The following is a 23,803-nucleotide window of genomic DNA, read 5'->3' on the forward strand; positions in this document are numbered from 1 at the left end:
AAGTTGGGGGGGGGGGGGGAAATGTTAAGAAAATGAGTAAAAACATGGTCAGCTGTTATTTCCCATTTAACTAATAGTACAAGTGTGTGGATGACAAATCTGTATGTTCAAAACACATCACCATGAATCACAAACCTGTATGAATCACAACATATCATCTGAAGCCAATGAATCTTGAGATAATGACAGTATTTTTAAAGGAAAGATGTGACACAAGAAATAATCTCTTGCTAGGAGAAGAGAAAAAGCAAAGCCCATAAAATCATCCTAAGTCATTCCACATTACATTACACCAACATATGAATATTTTTGAAAAAATGTTGAACAAATGCAGCAATGATACTCACTAGACACTATGTTGGAAATGAACTATACAACTTCATGAGGAGGGGGTCAGGAGGGGAAAAAACTGGGAGAAATTGAGGGAGGGGGTGACACTGTTCAAAAAGAAATGTTCTCATTACTTGACTTATGTAACTTAACTCTTCTGTATATTTTTGAGACCTCAAACAAAGGAACTCAAAGGAACTACCAGAAATATTGGCATCAATGACTGAGTAATAATCAATGTAAGACAAATGAGATCAATTTTTTCGCTTTCATCAAAAGTGCAGAGGAATCCAACAGATTCATTTCTTGTTAAGTTGCTAACATATTTTGGATAAGTCATATGTGTTCTATAATTTTATTCCAAATGTATTTAATAAACAATGGCTCTAAGTGGTAAAATAATGTTGGTATTATCTTATTTATGTTATCAAATATTTCATTAACCTTCACAGTAAGGAGAAAGTAAAATGGAATAAGATTCATGCTGAGCTAAGTCTCAATCCACTAGTAAATATTATTATTTTTAAATTAAATAAAAAGCTCAGGGTAATGGTGGTTCATGCCTGTAATCCTAGTTACTCAAGAGGCTGAGCTCTGAGAATCATGGTTCTTAGACAGACCGGGGAAAGAAAGTCTAAAAGAATTTTACCTCCAATTAAACACACAAAAATAAGCGAAAAATGGGTCTATGACTCAAGCTTAGAGTGTTATTCTTGATCATAAAAGCTCAAAGTCGGTTCCAGGCTCTGAGTTCAAGCCCCAGAACTCATTAAATAAGGACAATTTTGAAAGTAAAAGTAGGTTCTATTATAAAATGAAGAAAATACATGTACACCATGAATATCTGGTACAAACCAGAAAGCAGACTCACTCTGCTCAAAGGAATATTCCCAAATTATGTGTCTGTATTGGAAAGGGGATACTCTTAATCCCTAGCTATCTCATAAAAGTAAAATTTTGTTCTGTTTCAATACAGATATAGTAAAGTCTAAATTCTTTAAAATTGTACTTGCTAGGAATGTTGAGAGAATATAGAAGCAGTGAATTCATTCTTTGTGGGGGTTTTTTGTTTGTTTTTTGTTTTTTTTGTTGTTGCTGTTGTTGGTTGGGGGGCCTGAACTGTGGGCCTGGGCGCTGTCCCTCAGCTCTTCAGCTCAAGGCTAGCGCTCTACCACTTGAGCCACAGCGCCACTTCTGGCTTTTTCTGCTTATGTGGTGCTGAGGAATTGAACCCAGGGCCTCAGGCATACAAGGCAAGCACTCTACCACTGAGCCACTTTCTCAGCACCCTGAATTCATTCTTTGTGCCTTCAAGTTTTCATATCTGGCCAGAGAAGAAAGGAATGTACATATGTACACAGAGAGGCGCACACACACACACACACACACACACACACACACACACACACACACACACAAACAAACTGTAAATGTAAAGGATTTAGAAATAATTTGAAATTTGGATAGATGATTATGACAGTGCTTAGACCACTTTCTTCCGCTTCCTTCTCAAAATGTCTGGTATAGAATTTTGCCCATATGAGAAGCTTGATAACAGTTTGCAGATTGAAGGATGGTCCTTGTCCATAGTAATTCAGATTGATTCCTTCTTGCAGAATAAGCTGACAATTCCCTGTCGGATGAGGCGAGTCTTAACGCTGTAGATAATAGGGTTGAGCACTGGTGGCACAAAGTGGTAAATGCTGGACCATGGGTGAAACATGCTCAGCAACGCGATGCATTATGGACACGCCAATCATAGGCACATAGTACACGAGGACTGCACAGATGTGTGACACACATGTGTTGAGTGCCTTCTTCCGTCCTTCCCCAGAAGCAAAGCCCAGTACTGTGCAAAGAATTGGTGCATAAGAAACCACAATAAGCAGGGAGTCCAGTCCAAAAGTGGCCAGAACAATGGACAAGCCCAGAATGCTGTTGAGCTTAGTATCAGCACAGGCAGCTGGATCAGGTCCGAATGGAGACAGTAGGAGTGGGAGAGGATGTTAATGTGGCAGTAGGGCAGTTGCCTCAAAAGAACCGGAAGCGGGGCCGTGAGCACCACACTCTTCAGTGTAATTCCTCCTTCCATGGAGAGGATACGTGGCAGGGTCAGGATGGCTGTGTAGCGCAGTGGGTTGTAGATGGCTACAAAGCGGTGGTAACTCATGGCCAACAGGACACCTGACTCCATGCAGGCGAATGTGTGAATAAAGAACATCTGGGCCAAGCAATCATCAAAGTTAACCCTGAGAGCATCAAACCAAAGAATACCCATAACAGTAGGCAATGTAGACACGGAGACACCCACTTCAGTGATAGCCAGCATGGAAAGGAACAGGTACATGGGCTCATGTAGGGCAGAGTCTGCGTGTACTGCTGCCATGATGAAGCTGTTGCCCACAATGGCCACTATGGACATAGTGAAGAAGGGGATGGAGAGCCAGCCATGCTGGGCCTCCAGTCCTGGGAGTCCAGTCAGGAAGACAGATAAGAGGTCAAAACTGTCATTAATCTTCACTCCCATGTCATCACCAACAGGGATCAGTCTTCCCCTGCCATTTGAAAAAAAAAATTCTAAGTTATCTTATGTCTTTTGAGTCTTCTGCCACAGGACCCCATCCTAAAGTTTGAAGAAAGGAGAAAGGGAAGACAGGGAAAGTTGCAATAAGAGTCTCATCTTTCCTTCTGTTCTGAGTTTTAGAATCCTACCATGTGACATGTAAAATAGATACTTCAGATTGCTCAATCGTATGAGAGAAAACATACCCTAAAACTGCAGAGCAGAAATGTTAGAACAAATTCCATCTGAGTCAAATTTTATAGTTGTTAGATATATGATGTGTGTAATGGACTTATACTTTGATTCCAAGTTCTGTTTTGTTTGCTTGTTTACTTCTCTTTTGTAAAATGAGGGTGATATTTCTATTCTCTTATCTGAAAATAAAGAGAAAATATATATTCAGTGTTTGTTTCTAATTTCACTATAAAGATGTGAGCTGACTTGGTTTGATAGAGACTAGAGTTATAAGAAAGAGTTGAGTTTTAGCTCAGCCAACATGGCTCTGAGATGACAAGACTACCTGAGAAAGTGATATTCTCCATCGGTCCCTACTCTGCCTCAAAGAGGGAATAATGCTTTGAATGAAGGTTGCAATGTGATGGCTCACACCTGTAATTCTAGTTATGCTGGAGGTAGAGACAGGAAATACTGCATTTTGAGGTCAGCCTAGCCATAAACACAAGACCTTATCTCAACCAATAACTGAACTCAGTGGTGGTGCATGATATTCTAGCTATGTGAGAGACTGAGATCAAAAGGATTGTATCTCTGATGAGGCATACAGGTAAGATCTTATTGGAAAAATAATAAGCCAGAAAGACTAAGGTATAAGAGGAATTATGCCTAAGAGGAATTATGCCTGCCTGGAAAGTGCTAGACCTTGAATTCAACCCTTACTACTCAAAGGAAAAAGGAAGGAAGAGACACTGTAACTTTAGAATACTGAAGAAAGAATTATGAATATGAATGATAAAGAAAATTGCACTAAATAAAAGTGACCCTCTGAGTGATATAAAAAAGAATTCATAAAGGCTAGTCAGTACTTTAAAGTGAGCATATTTTACTTTGAATCCATGCAAAGATCAAAGACAAAGATTTAAAAAGTCATCTATGTGCTAAGCAAAATGAACCTCAAGATAAGGACACAAGAAGTTTTATCTTTCTTGCTGCTGTTTTTAATGTACTTCTAATGTACTATGTGATTTTTTTGTTTCTCTTGTATGTTCTTCCTCCATAACCCCTGTTTTCACTGTATTTGATTCTAGTGCCCTGCAACTTGTATATACATTTTTCTAATTTGGGGAGGGAAAGGTAAATAACAAAAAGCTGAAATAAGGATACAGGACGACCCATTGTAACAATGAGATGTACAAGACACTATATTGAAAAAGAACTTTGCAAGAAACATAGGTCCCATGGTTTCCCTTATTTGTAACAACTAGTATATGTCTGAGACAAGCAGAAACAGTCAGATAAATTGATGTTAGGTGAAATGAACCCCAAGATAAGGATTCAACTGTTTTTTTTCTTTCTTGTGATTGTTTCTAACATATTTATAAGATTATTTCTTTGTTGCTTAGTATGTCCCTCCCCATGTTATAACCTGTTTTCACTGTATTTGATGTTGGTATAATTTGTGGAGGGGAAGGGAAAAAACAAATTGTTTAAATAGGGATACAGGTGGACCCATTGCAACAATGAGATGTACAAGACGTTATGTGGAAAAATGAACTTTACAACTTTGGTGGGAAGGGGATGGGGAGGGGGGAGGGAGAGCAGAGGTGGGGAGGGGAGATGGGAAGGGATGGAAAGGGGAAACAAAGGAGGAGGCAACAATACTTGATAAGAAATGTACTCATTACCTTACCCGTGTAATTGTAACCCCTCTGTACGGTATTTTCACAATAAAAAAAGAAAAGAAAAGAAAAAGAATTTTGCAACTTTGAGGAGGGAAAGGAGGAGTTGGGGAGGTGGGGAGGAAAGGGATGGTAGGGAAAAAACAAAAGAGGGGTAACAATGCTTGATAGGAAATACACTCATTACCTTACTCATGTAACTGTAACTCCTCTGTACAGTATCTTTACAATAAATAAATATATATATATATATATAATAAAATGACATCAATGACTAAGAGATCAGGGAGAAAGATACAAGTTAATATAAATTATCAATGCAGTAAAGCAACACAGCATAACCCAATATAATGTAATGGATATAAAATTAAATTTGTAATGCTTCAGTAGTAAGAGACAAGACAGTTACAATTAGAATGAGAAGGGGAAAAAAACTGGGAGAAAATGAGGGAGAAGGTGATACTGTTCACACAGGAATGTATTCATTACCAGATTTATGTACCTGTAACCCTCTCCATATCAACTTTACAATAGAAAAAAATTAATAGAAAAGCTGAAGTGACTCCAATCATCCATTTGTTCTACAGATCAGTTATATGAATCATTGATGCTGCATCAATTCTTCAAATTATGACTGTCCACTGTTGATGTGAATGGCTTAGATATCTTAAGCTTTTTGGAATGGGTAACTAGGGGCATTGTAGCAAAGAGAATAGAAAGAACTATGACCATGAAGAAGGACATTGCAACCATGAGTGGCCTGCATTCCTCCTGGCCTCAGTCTTCACACGCGGCTCTGCTGTGATCCTGTGCACATCTCTCTGCTTCTCTCACAACTAACAATGTCTCTTGCAGTTGAAATCGGATTTTGTCCATCTTATTCACCCATTTCCTTTGGGTCCACCTTTAGAGATCAGGAGTTCTCAAGCTTGATTGCACATTACAAAAATCTCAGAGCCGGGATAATTAAATTCAGATTTTTGGGTGTGGTACCCAGTTTTTAATATTTCAAGGCTTGTCAGTCAAATGCAGTGTTGAGCTATATTCTGGAATCATTTTTGTGATATTCTAGTCACTTTACAGTGACAATCTTTTAGACAGAAATGAAATTTGCAAGCATGCTATAAGTGTCTACCTTTCTTTTCCACCTCAGTCTGGAGTACAACTTCATATTTCCATGTATGGGGTTCTTCAGCATGCTGAAAAGTCTCTAAAGAAATGTGAATTTATCTGAATTTCCATACTGTTTATTGTATACATGAGCATGATTACCTAATGCATGAATAGATAAAAACATTTCTTTTTTTAAAAAAGAAAGATAAGAAAACTGGGATTTGCTCATAATACCCATAGATATAGTCTAGATTTGAGAATACTGTTGTAACTTCCTAAATTTCCAATCATGCCTCCAAAGAGAAAAATTCATCTGTGGTATTCTTACCAAACTTGTCACCATGCTCAATGTGAGCACACACAGTGAACACATTCAGGTTATATCTAAAAGCCACTATTCCCATTAGATGTTCCTGACCTACAAAGAGCACTCTTACCTTAGGGTTAAGTCTGTTTTCACTACAGGCTTTGTTAAAGGAACAGCAGTACAATAAATCTTAATCAGGTTATCACAACCATCTTCATGACATCTGTAGTTTCCTTGCAAAATACCTTTCTATTTTTTAAAGTATCCATTTACTTGTTTATTAATTAATGTCTGTATCTCCTATTAAAGTGTAAACACCCCATAGAAAAGATCGTTTATGTTGACCTTTCCTAATACATACTCAATACTAACACAAGTTCAAATACATAGCAGATTGTGAGTAGTATAAGTAAATAGATATGGAATTGAAGTTTTGATCCTGAAAGCTTCTAAAGCTACTTCTCAAAATATCTGACTTACAGTTTCCACACCAGGTGAGTTCCTTTGTCAGGATGACCCATAGGAAGCGATCATAATGGGTATCAGCAGTGTCACATTTATTTCACAACAGTATTTTATAATAATACTTATGCAGAAAAAGAAACCAATCTTCTCATTTACAACTTCAGATTTCTCCTTGTTTATGAAGATGATATTCATGCTTGGCAGAATATTACATTATTTTGTCGGTCGTAGGGCATGAACTCTGTGCCTGGGTGCTGTCCCACAGCTCTTCAGCTCAAGGCTAGCGCTCTACCACTTGAGCCACAGCACCTCTTTGGCTTTTTCTGCTTATGTGGTGCTGAGGAATCGAACCCAGGGCCTCATGCATGCAAGGCAATCGCTCTACCACTGAGCCACCTTCCCAGCCCAAATAGTACATCTTTTAAAACTTATTTTGTCACCAATTGGCAACCAATCTGCTTCTTTATCCAATATAGAATAATTCTGCTAGTATTTTATTCTTCTTCTAGTATTTTATTATTTTGTTGACTATATCTTCATTCAGCATTTTCATAAATGTCACAAAACCCAGTGAATAATTTATCTACATAATATATTTGAAATTAATCCTAATAAAATGATAAAAGACATTTACCTTTATGTCTGTGTGACTTGTGTGCTTTTTTTATTTTTTTGGTCATGGAGTTTGAACTCTGGGCCTGGGCGCTGTCCCTCAGCTCTTCAGCTCAAGTCAAGTGCTCTGCCACTTGAGCCACAGCACCATTTCCAGTTTTCTGGTGGTTTACTGGAGATCAGAGTCTCACAGATTTTCCTGCACCGGGCAGGCTTTGAACCACAATCCTCAGATCTCAGCCTCCTGAGTAGCAAGGATTACAGGTGTGAGCCACCAGTGCCTGGCTTGTGTGTTCTTTTAATGTCAAGATTGTATCTGATTCTCTTTACCTCACAAGATTTCCCACAGCTGGGATGCACAAATGTGTTCAAGAAAAAGTAAAAGGATAGATCAGGCATGTTGGCTCATGCCTATAATCTCAGCCACTTGCCCAAGGGTAGCCCTGACAAAAGCATAAGACTCTATCTGAAAAAGTAAACCACAGCAAAAAAAGGACTGAAGCATGGTTCATGTGATAAAACCCTTGCCTAGCAAGAGTGAGTCGCTGAATTCAAATTCCAATAATGCCAAAAGCAATAATAAAAGCAAGAACGTACTAAATGAACAAACATACAAATTGACTGCTTGGGCTAGATTGAACCTTAACAAGAGCAAAGTACAATAGAGTGGGAGGGGATGGGTAGGAGAGGAAGTAAGGAGTGATTGGTGAATATCATCGATAGAAGTTGGGCTTTAAACAAGGCACATTATTTTTCTCAGACCCAAAACTATGACAACATAAGAAGCCTCTAGACAACGGACAGATGTAAACAAAGACAGGATTCCACCTTAAGATAAGCTAAAGGGAGGATGCCAGCATCTCCTGAATTGGGATGAAAAGCCCTTTCAGCTTTCCTCCTAACCCCAGGCCTGATGTTCCAAGCTGTCAAGCCCTTTCCTGTTCAGCAACAGAACCTCAGGTGACACAGAGCAGAGGCCAGCTGTTGGTGGCTAGCACGTACACATCCATCCTGACAGCCCTCTCTGGAAGTGGCTGGGAGATCACAAAGGCATTTGAACGATTATTTCTTTTTGTATAGAACACCAACATGAAAATGAAATACTTTTTGGCCTCAGTTTCTGTCATGGGCTAAACCAAAGTATCAACTATTCAAATGTACACAGACATTGATAGAAATTCACTCAAAGATACAGACACGTAATTAAGAGAGGCTCAGGAAACCCACACAGAAAGACAAAGAAAATGGTTCATAGGAACCAAGTACTGCCCTCACACCTTGGAGACACACACAAATTGAAACTCACCTGAGATAGCTTTGGGGGAGTGATAATTGGATTATCACAGGACCAGAGCTCAAAATGGATCCACAGTGGTTCTCAGGCAGGTGCTATACAAAGAGATGCAGATTTTATACTCTGAGTGCAAGTTCTCAGACGCCAGAGTCTCTGGGGTCCTGCTTTGTCTGAGTGTAAGGCTGTTCTGGTGAGCTCAAAAGGGATAGGGTTAGATTTCAGTCTAGGAATAGAAAAGTAATAATAATGATAGTAATAATAATAAAAGACTTTTCACTCGAGGGATACTGTCATCTCTCCATAGAGAACATACATTTTAACTCCTTCTTTATGAGGAAAAAGAAAAAGGAGAAAAAATCCCCTCTGGGCTCCATGCCAGCATGCCAACACACATGCACACACACACACACACACACACACACACACTCACACACACACACACACACACACACACACACACACAATTATCCTGCCTCAAAAATAAAACTGTTTGCCTGAAATTCAGGACCTTGATTTCTGAAGTCTGTCTTAAAACCCAGATTCCAGATAGAATCTAAAGTTCAGTGTATGACAGGCAAATTCCAAGGTTCAAATATTAGAGAATAAGTCCTGGATGCCAAAGACAATCCAGAATTTCAGCAATAGAGGATACAACCTTGGCTATTTAAATGTATTTATCCTTGTTATTCCCTAACCAATTCCCACTTCCTTTACCTTCCTCTCAACCCTACCCCAAGCTCCAGAAGTTCAGGGATTTTTTTCTAGAGAGTCATTCCAAGACACTGGAATGATATGGGGTGCAACGTTGCATATACCTAGTTTTAAGCGCTAGCTTGATACATAGCTTCATGATTTTACTTTACCTCCTCACCTCGGAGTCTTATTTTAACTGGTGTATTATTATCTATAAGAGATAGGGATGCAAGTGGAAAGATGATCATAATTAGTTTCTTTGTTGTTTGTTTTTAACTGAATTTAGCACACATGAGAATGTATCTCATTGTAGGTTCTGCTTTGGGTCCCCATTCCCCCAACATGTTCTTGCTTCCAATACCTGTCACTCCTACTGAAGATCTCACTTAACCCTTCTTCATTTTAGTTTCAGGTAGAGTAAGACTCTGTGAAGGGAAAGAGAGGCAGGAACATACTCTCTCTTTTCTGTCAGCTTATGGAATAGGTGTGGGAGGCAAACAGGACAATTATGAAGTATGAAGTAACAGAGGAGCCTTTTGAAAAGAATAGCTATGCCTTCTATGATTGGTACAGGATTGGATGAGTCAGAGGTAATGAAGTTGTATCAGGACATGGAATTCAGAATAAATCAGTGTCATGCATGAGGCCACAGAATCATGGAGAAAGGAGACCTAAATGATGCCTTAGATTGGTAATAAGTCTCTGGCAAGGAGTTGAGACATTTTAGAAGCCACAGAATGAATGATTAACTATATCCTTACAAGTAGCAAAAAGAAGAAAGAAAGAAAAAGAAAGAATGAAAGAAAAAAGGAAGGAAAGAAAGAAAAAAGAAAGAAAGAAAGAGGGAGAGAGGATAGAGGGAGAGAGGGAGGGAGGGAGGGAGGAAGGAAGGAAGGAAGGAAGAAAGGAAGGAAAGAAGGAAGGAAGGAAGGAAGGAAGGAAGGAAGGAAGGAAGGAAGGAAGGAAGGAAGCAAGGAAGGAAGGAAAGAAGGATCAGAGTTCAGTTCCCTCATTTATTAGTCATTGGATTATTTATTAGTCATTTGATTATTTGATTAGTCATTTAATTAAAACTTAGTGTGCCAAACCCTAAAATAGAAATAGAATTTTAGCTATGATTGCAATATATCTTTTTTGTACATCTGAAATGTCCTTTTCCAAGGTTCTATTAAGTAAGTGGCTAAATCATGAAAGCCTAAATATTCCTTCTGGTAGTAATAATTGAACAACATATGCACACATCTCATAGAAAAAGTTTACTGTAAGTCTTCCAAGTCATCTGTAAGGAAAATAGGAGTCTCTTTCCACAGCAACATTTCAGCAGAAAACAGTGTGCTCTGTAATGTAGTAGTGAAACTTTCTACAGTGGAATAAAGCAGAAAATTCTCAAACCAGGTTCTTGTCAGGGGACTGGTACACACTCAACCTCCAGTCACAAACTACTCTTGTCTGATCTCTCATCTTATAGCAAAACATTTGTTTTCCATTAAGTTCTATATACCCAGAGAGCAGCACTAAAATTGGAATTGAGATGAATTTTGAATGTCAGACAGTTGGAATAGCAGAGTAAGAACTAGGAGGAAAGGAAATGCTGTCACATTATGGGATAATGACTGAAGTGGCTGAAGACTCTCAAATTATTCCGAAACTATCTGTCTTCTACCTCCATCAGCTCACAGGAGTGGTAAGGCTACATTGTCTCTCAAGAGTCTGAGTATTCGACTTCCTAGTTTTAGTGTGCCTGGAGGTAAATCACAGTTCTTCCTCCAAAGGAGTTTCCTCCAGATCTTCAATATTCGTACCATATTCTTGTTTATAATGTACTTGGTATTCCTCTGGCTAAGCAATCTCTTAAGACTTTGTTTCTCAGGCTTCTCAATGAGAAAACCTCCTCTTTATCCATACAAAAGTAATAGCAACTTTCCCACATATTATAACAGTATTCTAAGTTAGTGAGTCAGAATAAGATGGGATACCTGTTGAAATCCAAACTCCTGGATCCTGCTTCCCAGAATTTTTGGTATGGGTAGTCTGAGAAAGGTCCCTAGAATTTACATGACTAACAAAATCCCAAGTGTTGCTGAAGGTGCTAGTCTGAGAATCAAACATTGAGAACCATTTTTTCCAAACTTGTGTTGTCTATGTGTCTGTTTACTCTTGTTGTAGGGCTCATAGATAAGCATCTAATACCTGAGAGATATTAGAAAAGGGAAGCAGAATGCTTCTCAAGCTTTAGTCGCTCAACATTTTAGTAAAGGCAGTGCTCATTCAGTAGTGCGGCACCTAATATTGTGTTTCTGTAGCAAGCTACCAGATATACAGTGCTATATGGTTCAGTGTTAAGGCTGTAAACACTTTATCCTAAAGATTTGTTCTAAGAAAGTTTGATCTGCAGAGACTACTACCTCCTTTCTCCTTGCCATCCTGAACCAGTATTATATCTAATCCCTCTTATTCTTCACAAACTATTTCATAGCCACCTATAGAACTTGTTTTCATTTCTACGAACCAAATAGATCCTCCTCTTAAACGAAAACAGCAAGAGTCCATGGCACTTTTGTCTCTCTTGTTGATAACAGAATTGTTCGCAAGAGCATCTGTTGTATTTTTCCTACCTTTTCAACTTGTCATATATATCTAGTAGTTTAATAGTGTATGTTCACCATTATAACATTTTTAGTGTAAGAATTTTCACAATCAATTTTCAATAAAGATGTACATCATTTATTGAATTAGACATATTATACTTCATTATAAACTCCTTATACATACAAAGTGGATTTCAACATGATATTTTCTTACATGCATAGAATGTACCTTGATCACATTTTCCCCCTGTTGTAGATACTCTTTAATTGGGATCAAACTCATAACTCCCAAGAGTCTGGGTCTTCTTTATTTTAGCATGCTTGGAAGGTGAATCCAGTTTCCTCGAGGTCTGAGGCCTTCCTCAGGTTTGGGATTTATGGAAGATCTTGAGGATCCCTCTGCGGATCTCTTTGGTCTTCACACTGTATATGATGGGGTTTAGCATGGGGGGTACAAACAGGTAGACACTGGACATCATGACATGAACGACAGCAGGAGCCTGTTTCCAGAAGCGGTGAATCATAGAGACAGCGATGATGGGCACATAAAAGGCCAGCACCGCACAGATGTGTGACATGCAAGTGTTCAGGGCCTTGAGTCGCTGCTCCTGGGAGGCGATGGCCAATACAGCCCTCAAGATCCACGCGTAGGACAGAAGGATGAAAACCGAGTCCACGCCGTATGTGAAAATGACCACAAAGAGTCCGTAGATATTGTTGACATGAATGTCGCCACAGGCCACTTTCATGAGATCGGGATGGAGGCAATATGAATGATGCAAAACATTGCCCTTGCAGAATGGCAACCTTTTCACCAGGAAGGGGAAAGGAAAGAGAGTGATGAAACTCTTGGCAAGGATCCCCAAGCCCATGGCCAGGATGCGGCTGTTGGTGAGCACCGTGGCATAGCGTAGTGGGTCACATATAGCCACGAAACGATCAAAGCTCATGGCCAGAAGGATGCCCGATTCCATGAAAGAAAACGTGTGAATGAAGAACATCTGCACCAGGCAGGCATCGAAGCCAACGTGGCAGTAGTTGAAGCAGAAGGTAGCCAGCACCGTTGGAAGTGTAGAAAAGGACACGCCCAGGTCGTTGAGAGAGAGCATAGAGAGGAAGTAGTACATGGGCTGGTGAAGAGCAGGCTCCCGAACCACCAGAGCAAGGATACTGAGGTTGCCTAAGATGGAGATCAGGTAGAGGATGCAGAAGATCAGGGCGACCCAGGCCTGGCCTGTCTGCATCCCTGGAATGCCTGTCAGTTGCAGTGTGGCTGGCTGGAAGGGAGTGCTATTGAAGTCCAGCATGGCAGGCAGGAGGGAAAAATAGAGAAGGGTTGAGTCAGCCCAAGGAGGGTGCGTCAGGGGAAGATCTTCACTTGATTTCTTTCAGATATCCTGTCTCCACCACAAAAGCTCAGAGATTGAAATTGTGTGTCTGTGTTTCTGGCTCCCTTTTTAGACTCTGATTTGTTGGAGGAAGGAGATGGATTCCACTTGTTTCTATACAACCAGGGCCCAGCATATTCTCTTTGCCATAGTGGAAACTCTGTCATCAAATGTGTGCCTATTGCATGACGGGAGAATAAGGTCAAAGGTAAGAAAAAACATGAGTGAGGGGCTTAAATCCTCACCACAGACCCCTTCACGTTCCCATCTAATCCAGAAGCAAGATTCTTACAGTGCTGAAGGAAAAATAGAAATTAGGGCGGTCCAGGCAAGGAGGAGAGAACTGTCCGTATGTATCTTTGAGGATTTTTTCAGTAGACCATCTAAAGCCATAAAACTAGATCTTCGATATTCTTTATTCAGACTTCACCTCAGCCTGCCAGTCCCATGGCCAGCCCCTGAATTTGTCATCCTCATGTCTGTGTAGCTCTGGAATCTTTATATTTCCTCCAGCCTCTTCTAATCTATTTGGCAATCAGCACCTTCATCTTAGTTTTTCATGACATGTTCACACATGAGACTAGTTTCATCTTCTCCTTTCTTGCCTTTCAGAGGGAGCAATCTTGGGATCTTTGGTCAGTTCTATAGCCAAACAGGCGTACAGGTGGGTGACTCAAGAAAGCAAGGGGAATAATGAATTACTGAGATAATAAAAAAAAAAGAAGAGAAAGAATCGTTACCATCCCCTAAGTTTTAAAGTTATGTATGCCTTTATTTATGCGTATCCTTATTTTTTTGTGAGAAGTCAATGTGTTTTCTTCTCCAAAGACAGACCCTCTAACTTCAAAAACCCATTTTCTGACACCTCCTTTGAAACAGCTTCTGTTAGCCCATTGTATGGCACTTCAACCTGATTCACTCTCTGCCTCTTTCCCTTATGGCGATTAAGTACATGCAAAATCACCTGCAAAATCATCTCATACATAAATACTCCATATACCTCTACCTTCTCACCCTTCCTCAATCCTTAGCCAAATTGCTTGAAACCCTACATTTCCTGATGTCAGGGAAAGATAGCTTGTAACTTATCTGCCTTTGTGTCTGCTTCCCTAACACGATTCTATGCTCCAGAATTCAATTATATTAAAATTATATTCTATTATTGCTCATTTCATTGGTTATATCTTTTACATTCTCCTGGATCACTCACCCCCCCCCCCCACCACGCTCCTTCCTGAAATAGGAGAAGGTGACCACTGACCACTGTGTTTTTAAGTGAAAAACATTTTTCTTATGTGCTAAGACATTTGTCACAGAATGAGCAGAATTAGAAACTCACCTGTTTAAAGCTGCCTTCTTTGTTTAAGGGGGTAGCATCTTAATTTTTTCCTTACATTGGCTCTTTTGTGTATACTTTGTTTACCAAATTGTTTTTTGCTGTTTTTGTCTTTAAACAGTAGTAGCCTAACTCCAAGTAAAGTGAGTCGGGATGCTGGAAATGTAGAAAAAAGATCGAGATTTTCTTTTGGTCTAAAATATATTGACAACTGTATTTCCATGATACCTGATAGATCAAAATTGTAGCTTTCCTTCAGCATTCCAGCATAATGACTCTTCACATCCCTTGCCTTTTCTTAGCATTTCCACTCTATTCCTAGAACTCCTTGTAAACACAGGGAAATTCATTGGTGGCAAAGAGTGGATGAAGACACCATCCTGAAAGTTTATGGCCAATGGGAAGACATTTATCTATTTCTTGGATTTTTCTCTCCCACTACTGAGAGAGAAAGCACTCCTTTCCTCAGTAGAATTCTTGTCCCTGACTCTCTAGAAACATTTTTCTCCCAACCAAGTTTAAAATCTACATCTTTAAGATTCAGCCTTTATAGATGTGCTTTTCTAATCTGCTTTTGCAGATTCCTTCTGAGTCCTAAAGAAATGGGAAGAGTCTTGCCAGCATCAAGAGATGCTCAGAGTTTTTCAGAAGTGAGATCATCTCATTCTCCTTAAACCCCTGCTATGCAAACTAAGATAGTCCTGAAGGGTAGTATTTCATCAATCTTCAGTTCATTCTGTGTGGGGAAAAACAAAGCCCACCAAACAAGTCTTTTCTATTTTTGTCACTGTTCATGAAAGATGTATGGTCAAATTCTCTAAATAGAACTATTCTGGGAAGAAAAATCAGACCAGGAAAATGCAGGTCAAAACACGTGTGATACATATATATACAAAGCACATCTAAAGTGACAGAAAAAACCAACACATTTTCTGTCTAGATATTCATAGGCACTTCTTCTCACCTCCACTGTGGTATTTACACACAGAAATAATCACACAGGCCCCGAGGTCACAAATGATACTCTTACGCCACATAATACTGGCAGACTTATGGCTTCATACACAGAGAGAGAGAGAGAGAGACTTTTAGAGTGTTCCTCTACATTTACATCCTTCCAAACACTTACTTATAAGCATATACATACAAGATATAACAAGTGCATCAGCATTCATGTACCCACAACAATATCCCCAGTAATTACATTTCTGTGGCATATGAAATATGAGGGTAAAATACAAGGATTAGAACTGGCCTAGAATTTCAGCAAGAATGTTAGAATTTGGGATGTACTCCTGAGGAGGACCAAGTGTTCCATGGGAACCAGGGAGTACTCACCGCATGGAAGAGGTCTCTCTTCCCTGCAGCCGGGTTGATTGTACTGTGAGTCCAGCCAGCAGACTGGCATTGGCACATTCTCCTTGACATACATTTATAAATGACCCCAAATCCCAAGACTCATTTCCATAGAGTGAGAGGAGGAAAGATGAAATAATTGGGAGGGTGGCACCACTGAGTGGAGCAGTGGGGCAATAGGAGAATTACTCTCAGGAGAAACTCATGCTTAGATTCACATTCTTAGTGTCACCATTTGTAGCATATCAACCCTTCCTTGATCAGGATCACAAGCACACTACATATGATGCCCACAAACATATATCATCACAGATACTCTACGGATCCCATGTATACATTTTTATTTACCTACTAATATTCACAATGCCTCTTTCAAATGTATACCCATTCCAACAAACACAAATATACTTCTACAACTGCTCAATGCTCAAGCCAGATATTTTGAAAATTGAAACACACACAATAATCTCTATAGGTTTTTATTGATAATAAATGCTAATTTAAAATATTGACATAATTTTTAAGTTAGCGGACTCATACACATACTTGAAGACATATCCAAGAATATTTTAAATATATTCGCCCTCTCCCAAAATCTACATTCTGTTCCAGCACACACTCACATTGCTATTATTAGCAGATCAACAAAGTGTCCCACAAATTCAGATGTAACATCTACGTATGGATTAGTTTGTGGAATTTAGGTGCCAGATGCAATTCCTGTACAAAATAGATTTGTGTAGAACCAATATATAACCCTGAGGTATTGCAATCATTCTTCTGAACATATTAAACCACATTTAAAATAATGATTAAAAACAAACAACAACAACAAAGAACTAAATACACATAATCTCATAGGCCAGCTTAAGCCAAACCTGGGCTACTTCCGTATCAAGTGTGCTAGGATGTATTGTAGAACTCATTATACGCATGTGACACATGAGTACTTTTTCATATGACTAAAGGTAATAATAGGTCTTCTTAGATGCAGCTTACGTTGAACAAACAAACATTCCCCTTCTAGGAACTGTATATGTCCCTGGAAGAACTTTCTCTCCAACAGAGGCCACAGAAATATACGCAGCCACATTTAAGACAGTATGACCGCTCCTTTCAAGACAGAAAGAGAGTTGCAAAGAAAGCCACACATCCTACTTGAGTGAGTAAAATCTAGGCATGTAAGTAGGCTTTAGTAAATTCCAGGGAAATCTGATTGTCTAGCCTGGAGGGAGAGCTTGTTGCCCCTCAGAATCTTTACTCAGAACACAAGCTCATGCTCTACAGTGAGTTGACACTTTGTATAGTATGAAGATAAAAGCCAATGGGTAATCACTTATCCAATAATGCTAATGAAACAATAAAAGCAAGATGAACCTTGCTTCTTTTCAAAATCCATCCAATGGCTGTTCTCCATATAACCAAGATCCCATCATTATTTGAAGAAAATTCTAGTTTCCTAAATCAGCTACCCCTACAGACAAGTGCAACTTGTGGGAAGCATTCACAGAAGTAGTTTCTCCCATTGACTGGTTCACCTAGGGAATGATCTCTAGCACGGATCACATCTCCTCTACGACTCCAGCTTCTCCTGGTTGGGCTTGCCTTTGTTACAGCCTTGGAAGCCTTACATTTCACTCCCGTCGGTAAGTAAGAGTGACTTCAGGCTGTTATGAACCCCCAGCTCAATTGTTACCTACTGAAAATTGCTTCCAGATTTTTCAAAAATCCATTTAAATGATTTTCAGCATTATATTTATTCTAAATTTTGAATAGGTTCTATTGTCACTCATTTTTAGTTCCATCTTCTATACTATTAGGTGCTGAGCATTTTGAACTGCATTTCTCATTTGGCATCCAGCTCCCAAATCATAGTATTCTGAAAATAAAGGTCAGGAAGGAGGGATCTGTATGGTCCTCTTTGCTTCTGTTGCTGTGTTACTCTATCAGCATGTCTTCACTGAAGTGATTAATACCAGAAGAACCACAGAGCCTTGCAGCTTTCCAGCATTTCCAGATTCAATCCTACTATGCTCTCATAATGACCTCAGAACAAGCTCCAAAAACACATGTCTCAAGGCAATAAGTCTCAGTTATAGCTGCCACCTTTCCCCTGACTCTTTATACCTTAGAACTACCAAATTCATGTCCACTCCTCAAAAGCTTAGGTTTTGGTTCTTTAGCACTTTTCCTCAATTTTATAATTTAATAAGCCCCACATACCTGCCTTTGTTCCTCCAACATTATGGTTAGAAGCTACTAGGAAGCATATTATATACACACAAATAAATAACATAATGAAACCCAGAAAAATAGCACAATGTAACCTGTGAGATAAAACTGTTTGTAAAGATTTTGACTGATCAAAATGCATCGCATATATACATAAACAGAAAATGGAACTCCTTTGTACAGCTAATTGATGCTAATAAAAAATTATACTACTTGATAGGAAATGGACTCATTACCTTGCTCATATTAACTGTAACCCCTTTGTACAGTATCTTTACAATAAAAATATATAATAAAAATTATACTAACTGATTGTGATTGGGACCCTGTGATGGAGTATTTGCCTGACAGTCTATTTAGCCACACTAAATATGATAGTAGCTAGTTTTGGCACTGAAGAATTAGAGGCTTCTATTTTCCCTTCTCTTATTCTCACCATGGTTAGCAAGTTAGGTTAAGAGAAAACAAAAGGCTAAATGCTGGATGGTTCAACCATTACATAACGCTGGGCATTTAATTTATATATGAAAAGATATTATGTTATTTATTACTGCTATTATTAGGATGTGACCTACAAGCGTAAGGAACTGAGTTCTTATGAGGGATCAAGAAAACTGTGACCCACTCAATACACGTAAAGGAAAAAGATTAAGAATAGTTATTTTCAGATTGCACATTATTTCCTGGGTTTAAAATAACTATTGATTGCATAAAGCTGGGATCTCTTTGAGTATTGAGCTTTTCTCCTAGAGTGTCTGCCCATCTCTTGAAAAAAAAAAAAAGAGAGAGAAAAGTATCTTAGATGGGGTAGAGAACTGGTCTCTCAGCTCTAAGAGCATTATTATTTATCCTCAGGAGTCATTAAAAGACCTGGAGAGACTATAACCTCCCAGAAGAATTTTCAGACTTCTCTATCCCAGGACTTAGAGTGAGATATAAAACTGGAAGTCAAGAATTCAACTATAGCAGACAGAAGAATAATTTGAGGGTGTCTTCTACCTGCCTGACTTTGGTGAGTTGAGAAACATTGGGAGGGCAAAGCCTGTCTCAGGAGAGTGTTAAACTAGGGTCAAATTAGGCAGAAATAAAGTGTGAAATCCTGGATGGAGGGCATCTGAAACAAGTTTCTTAGCAGAGTGAGAGAAAGATCGGGGTTGGAAGACCTCAGACTCTTTTTTTTTTTTTTTGGTCAGTCATAGGGCCTGAACTCTGGGCCGGGGCTCTGTCCCTCAGCTCTTCAGCTCAAGGCTAGCACTCTACCACTTGAGCCACAGCACCACTTCCAGCATTTTCTGCTTGTGTGGTGCTAAGGAATCGAACCCAGGGCCTCATGCATGCGAGGCAAGCACTCTATCACTGAGCCATCTTCCCAGCCCCAGACCTCAGATTCTTGTGATAATGCTACTAACAGATTCTGTAGACCTGAGTCATTTACCCTACCTCTCTAGATCACTGGCACGCCATATTCAATTTCCAGTATCCAAAGGTCGAAGTTTCTGTGATTCACTAACCTTGCTGCAAATGTAAGGAGTTATAAGCAGGACGTAGAACTCAGAAATGATTTCCCAACCACAGAAGTCAATTACATGGTTCTACTTTGGCTCTTACCTTATGAGTCCTAAAACAACAAGGCACATAAAATTCACCAGGATTTTTTTTTCAATAGGAGAAACGGTAGTTGTGATTTCAAACAAGCCACCAATACCTACTGCTAATCTCTTGGTAGTTTTGATATAGATTTAAATCTATGGTGTTTAGACAAGCATACATACCTTATTTCTGAATACTACCAGCCCCCCAAAAAAACATCATAAATGTTCATTTCTAAGAAATTTAAAAGTAACATTAAAAAATCAAATCCAGCTGGGTTCCAGTGGCTAACACCTGTAATCCTAGCTATAGACTGAAATCTGAGGATTGTGGTTCAAAGTCTACCAAGACAGAAGTCCATGAGACTTTTTTCTCCAATAAAATACTCTGAAAAGCCATGATTTAAGTAGTAGAGCACTCACCTAGAGCAAAAGAAGCTCAGGGACAGAGCCCAGGCCCAGAGTTCAAGTCCCAGGACTGGCAAAAAGAAAAATCAAAGTCATAAAGAATCTTAGACACAGCTGGGAAGGTGGCTCAGTGGTAGAGTGCTTGCTTGCAAGCCAGAGGCCCTGGGTTCAATTCCTCAACACCACATAAGCAAAAAGAAAAAAGCCGGAAGTGGCGCTGTGGCTCATGTGGTAGAGCACTAGCCTTGAGCTGAAGAGCTGAGGGACAGCGCCCAGGCCCAGAGTTCAGGCCCCACGACCAGACCCCCAAAAAAAAAAAAGAATCTTAGACACACATCAAAACACTCAAAGACTGGCCACTGTCCCTGAGCTTCTTTTGCTCAAGACTAGCACTGTACCACTGGAGCCACGACTCCACTTCCATCTTGTTTGGAGTTTATTTATTTATGTATTTATTTTTGGGTCCGGTCATGGGCTTGAACTCTGGGCCTGGACACTGTCCCTCAGCTCTTCAGCTCAAGGCTAGCACTCTACCACTTGAGCCACAGTACCACTTCTGGCTTTTTTCTTTTTGCTTATGTGGTGCTGAGGAATCGAACCCAGGGCCTCATGCATGCAAGGCAAGCGCTCTACCACTGAGCCACCTTCTCAGCCCTTGTTTGGAGTTTAATGGAGATAGGAGTGTCACAGACTTTTCTGCCCAGGCTGGCTTTCAACTGCAATATTCAGATCTCAGCCTCCTGAGTAGCTAGGATTACAGGCATGAGCTACCAGTGCCTGGCTTAGAAATGCATCTGTGTGTGTGTGTGTGTGTGTGTGTGTGTGTGTGTGTGTTCCTTTTTGTCTTCCCTTCCACTGGTAAGACAGTTTGTAAATCTTTACAGAAGCTTTTTTTGCCATTCATTATAAGCTATAAGGCAGACTAATCCAACTGAACCTCAGTTTCTCCATATGTAAGCATTACATGAGCAAGTATTTACACAGTTCTCTGTAGAGTCATTCTGCCTGTAAAAGGTGATACTCAGAGGTAGGCAGCTCTATTCACATCCCACCATTTCTCCTTAATGAATAAGCACTCATCATGGCTCAAACTGTCTCTTGATTTGTATCTCACTAACTATAGGCATCAACCTGAAATGTTTAAGCACATACAAAACATACTGATGACCCTATCTCCTGATTGCTTTGTATCATAACAATTGATGATTCTTAACATGTTTCTACTCCATCATGCTTCTAATGCATGAAAGATGTAGATAATATGGAGGAAAGATTTTTTTTCTCATAATTAGTTGGTATCTCTGATGTATTATATGCATGTCCCTCTTCTGTAAAACAGAGAGAAATAGTATTCCAGCCTGCAGTCTGGCGATAATACAATATGAAGAAAAGACACATTTGCCTGCTTTATCCCCACACCAGGAAATTGGATGCCTGGATCAGTTTCTAATTTTGGAGCCATCATCTTTTGGATGGGTTGATTCATGGTTTCCTGCCCTCCAGTGTTGGTACAACTCTTAGAATTCTCTAAGGCAAAAGATCTGACACAGAGACTTCCTATCATGGGGCTCTTCAATGTCACTCGCCCTGCTTTTTTCCTCCTGACTGGTATCCCTGGCCTGGAGAACCTTCATTCCTGGCTGGCAGGGCCCCTCTGCGTGATGTACGCTGTGGCCCTGGGGGGAAACACAGTGATCCTGCAGGCTGTCCGCAGAGAGCCCAGCCTCCACGCCCCCATGTACTACTTCCTGTGCATGCTGTCTCTCAGCGACGTAGCCATGTCCCTAGCCACGCTGCCCACTGTACTCAGGACCTTCTGTCTCAATGCTCAGAGCATTGCTTTTGATGCCTGTCTGATCCAGATGTTTCTCATTCACTCTTTCTCCATGATGGAGTCGGGGATACTGCTGGCCATGAGCTTCGATCGCTATGTGGCCGTTTGTAATCCCTTGCGCTATGCCACTGTGCTCACCAATGAACTCATTGCCGGGACAGGTTTCGCTGTGACAGCTCGGAGCTTCATCTCCCTCTTCCCGCTTCCTTTCCTCATTAAGAGGCTGCCCATCTGCAGATCCAATGTTCTCTCCCACTCCTACTGTCTGCACCCCGATATGATGAAGCTCGCCTGTGCAGACATCACCATCAACAGCATCTATGGACTCTTCGTTCTTGTATCTACCTTCGGCATGGACTTGTTGTTTATCTTCCTCTCCTATGTGCTCATTCTGCGTTCAGTCCTGGCCATTGCTTCCCATGAAGAACGTCTCAAAGCTCTCAACACGTGCGTATCACATATCTTGGCTGTGCTTGCGTTTTATGTGCCAATGATTGGGGTCTCCACGGTGCACCGCTTCGGGAAGCATGCTCCCCGCTACGTCCACGTCCTCATGTCCAACGTGTACCTCTTCGTGCCTCCGGTGCTCAACCCGCTCATCTACAGCGCCAAGACAAAGGAGATCCGCCGAGCCATCGTCCGCATGTTTCAAAGCATCAAAATATGACTTTCTGGTTTGGTGATTGTGGCCACCGATCACGGGTCATTATGATCATCATCAAATATAGCATATTCTTGGAAAAAATAGCACTTGCGGAAATGTTAATGAAGCCAGGAAATGAAAACACAGATGTTAACAGCACAAACCAGGAGTTCAAAATAGATAGTTAATGTTGCAAATACTGTGGACGTTCACAGAAGAGTATGCATTGGAGGCAATTGAGTGAGTAGTTAAAGATTACAGAAGACTAGGAGCTCAGAATTATTTTCAGCAATAATGAGTTTTACTAATACAATAAGCAATTGCACTGTATCTATATATGTGACGAATTCTACTCTAAATTATTTATGTCCCTCCCTCATGGTATAACTCTTGCTTTCACTGTATTTGATGTTGGTATAATTTGTGGAGGGGAAGGGAAAAAACAAATCGTTTAAATAGGGATACAGGTAGAGCCATTGCAACAATGAGATGTACAAGTCCTTATGTCGAAAAACAAACTTTACAACTTTTGGAGGGAGGAGATGGGGTGGGGAAAGAGATGGGAAGGGATGGGAAGGAGAAACAAAGGAAGAGGCAACAATGCTTGATAAGAAATGTAGTCATTACCTTGCCCATGTAATTGTAACTCCTCTGTGTGGTATTTTCACAATAAAAAATTATTTATGCAAGTTAGCTCACTTCATATTCAAATCAGATCAGGCACAGAGATAATATATGAAGTAAAGTTTTGTTTCCCTGTGTTTGTGGGACCATCTGACTATGAAAATAGTTCTTTTTGTTCTAATTATCATTGCTTAAGATCCCTAGTTTACCCCACCACAGTCATGATCAAACATTCATGAGTTGTTTCTGTTTCACTGAGTGAAATCCTATGGACTGTCAAATTTAGGATTTAACAACGTGTATGAATATATATGATAATGTAGGGAACTGGTAGTTTCTGATGTCAAACAATTACCAGGTTCATTTCTGTTTGTTTTCTTTCTAACATCTTCACTCAATTCTCTTTCATGAAAAACCATGTGAGATTTCTGGCTCACAGACTTGAGGGAGGACATTGTACTGGGAGCTATGATTTCTCTTTCTCTTCCTTTCTTAGGATAATAACTTTCTCCAACAGGGTGGGCGAAATGTCACAAATTATATCCTCAGATTTTCAGCTCTGATCTGCCTGG

The 23,803-nt window shown here is 39.9% G+C and overlaps 2 protein-coding genes and 1 pseudogene across 2 annotated transcripts; 1 reads left to right on the forward strand and 2 right to left on the reverse strand.

Moving 5' to 3' along the window:
* Positions 1–1,924: 1,924 nt before the first annotated feature.
* On the reverse strand, positions 1,925–2,857 carry LOC122113608 (annotated as a pseudogene).
* A 9,326-nt stretch (positions 2,858–12,183) lies between these two features.
* Positions 12,184–13,128, reverse strand: LOC122115976 (olfactory receptor 51I1). The gene has a single exon (XM_042689601.1). It carries the CDS (start codon positions 13,126–13,128, stop codon positions 12,184–12,186), a length of 945 nt encoding a protein of 314 aa, XP_042545535.1.
* Positions 13,129–21,692: 8,564 nt separating this feature from the next.
* LOC122115846 (olfactory receptor 51I2) lies at positions 21,693–22,631 on the forward strand. The gene has a single exon (XM_042689417.1). The coding sequence runs from the start codon at positions 21,693–21,695 to the stop codon at positions 22,629–22,631; it is 939 nt and encodes a 312-aa protein (XP_042545351.1).
* The last annotated feature ends 1,172 nt before the right edge of the window (positions 22,632–23,803 follow it).

This window comes from Dipodomys spectabilis, unplaced genomic scaffold, assembly GCF_019054845.1.
Source record: "Dipodomys spectabilis isolate Male_0828 unplaced genomic scaffold, ASM1905484v1 ptg000003l, whole genome shotgun sequence".
Taxonomy (NCBI): domain Eukaryota; kingdom Metazoa; phylum Chordata; class Mammalia; order Rodentia; family Heteromyidae; genus Dipodomys; species Dipodomys spectabilis.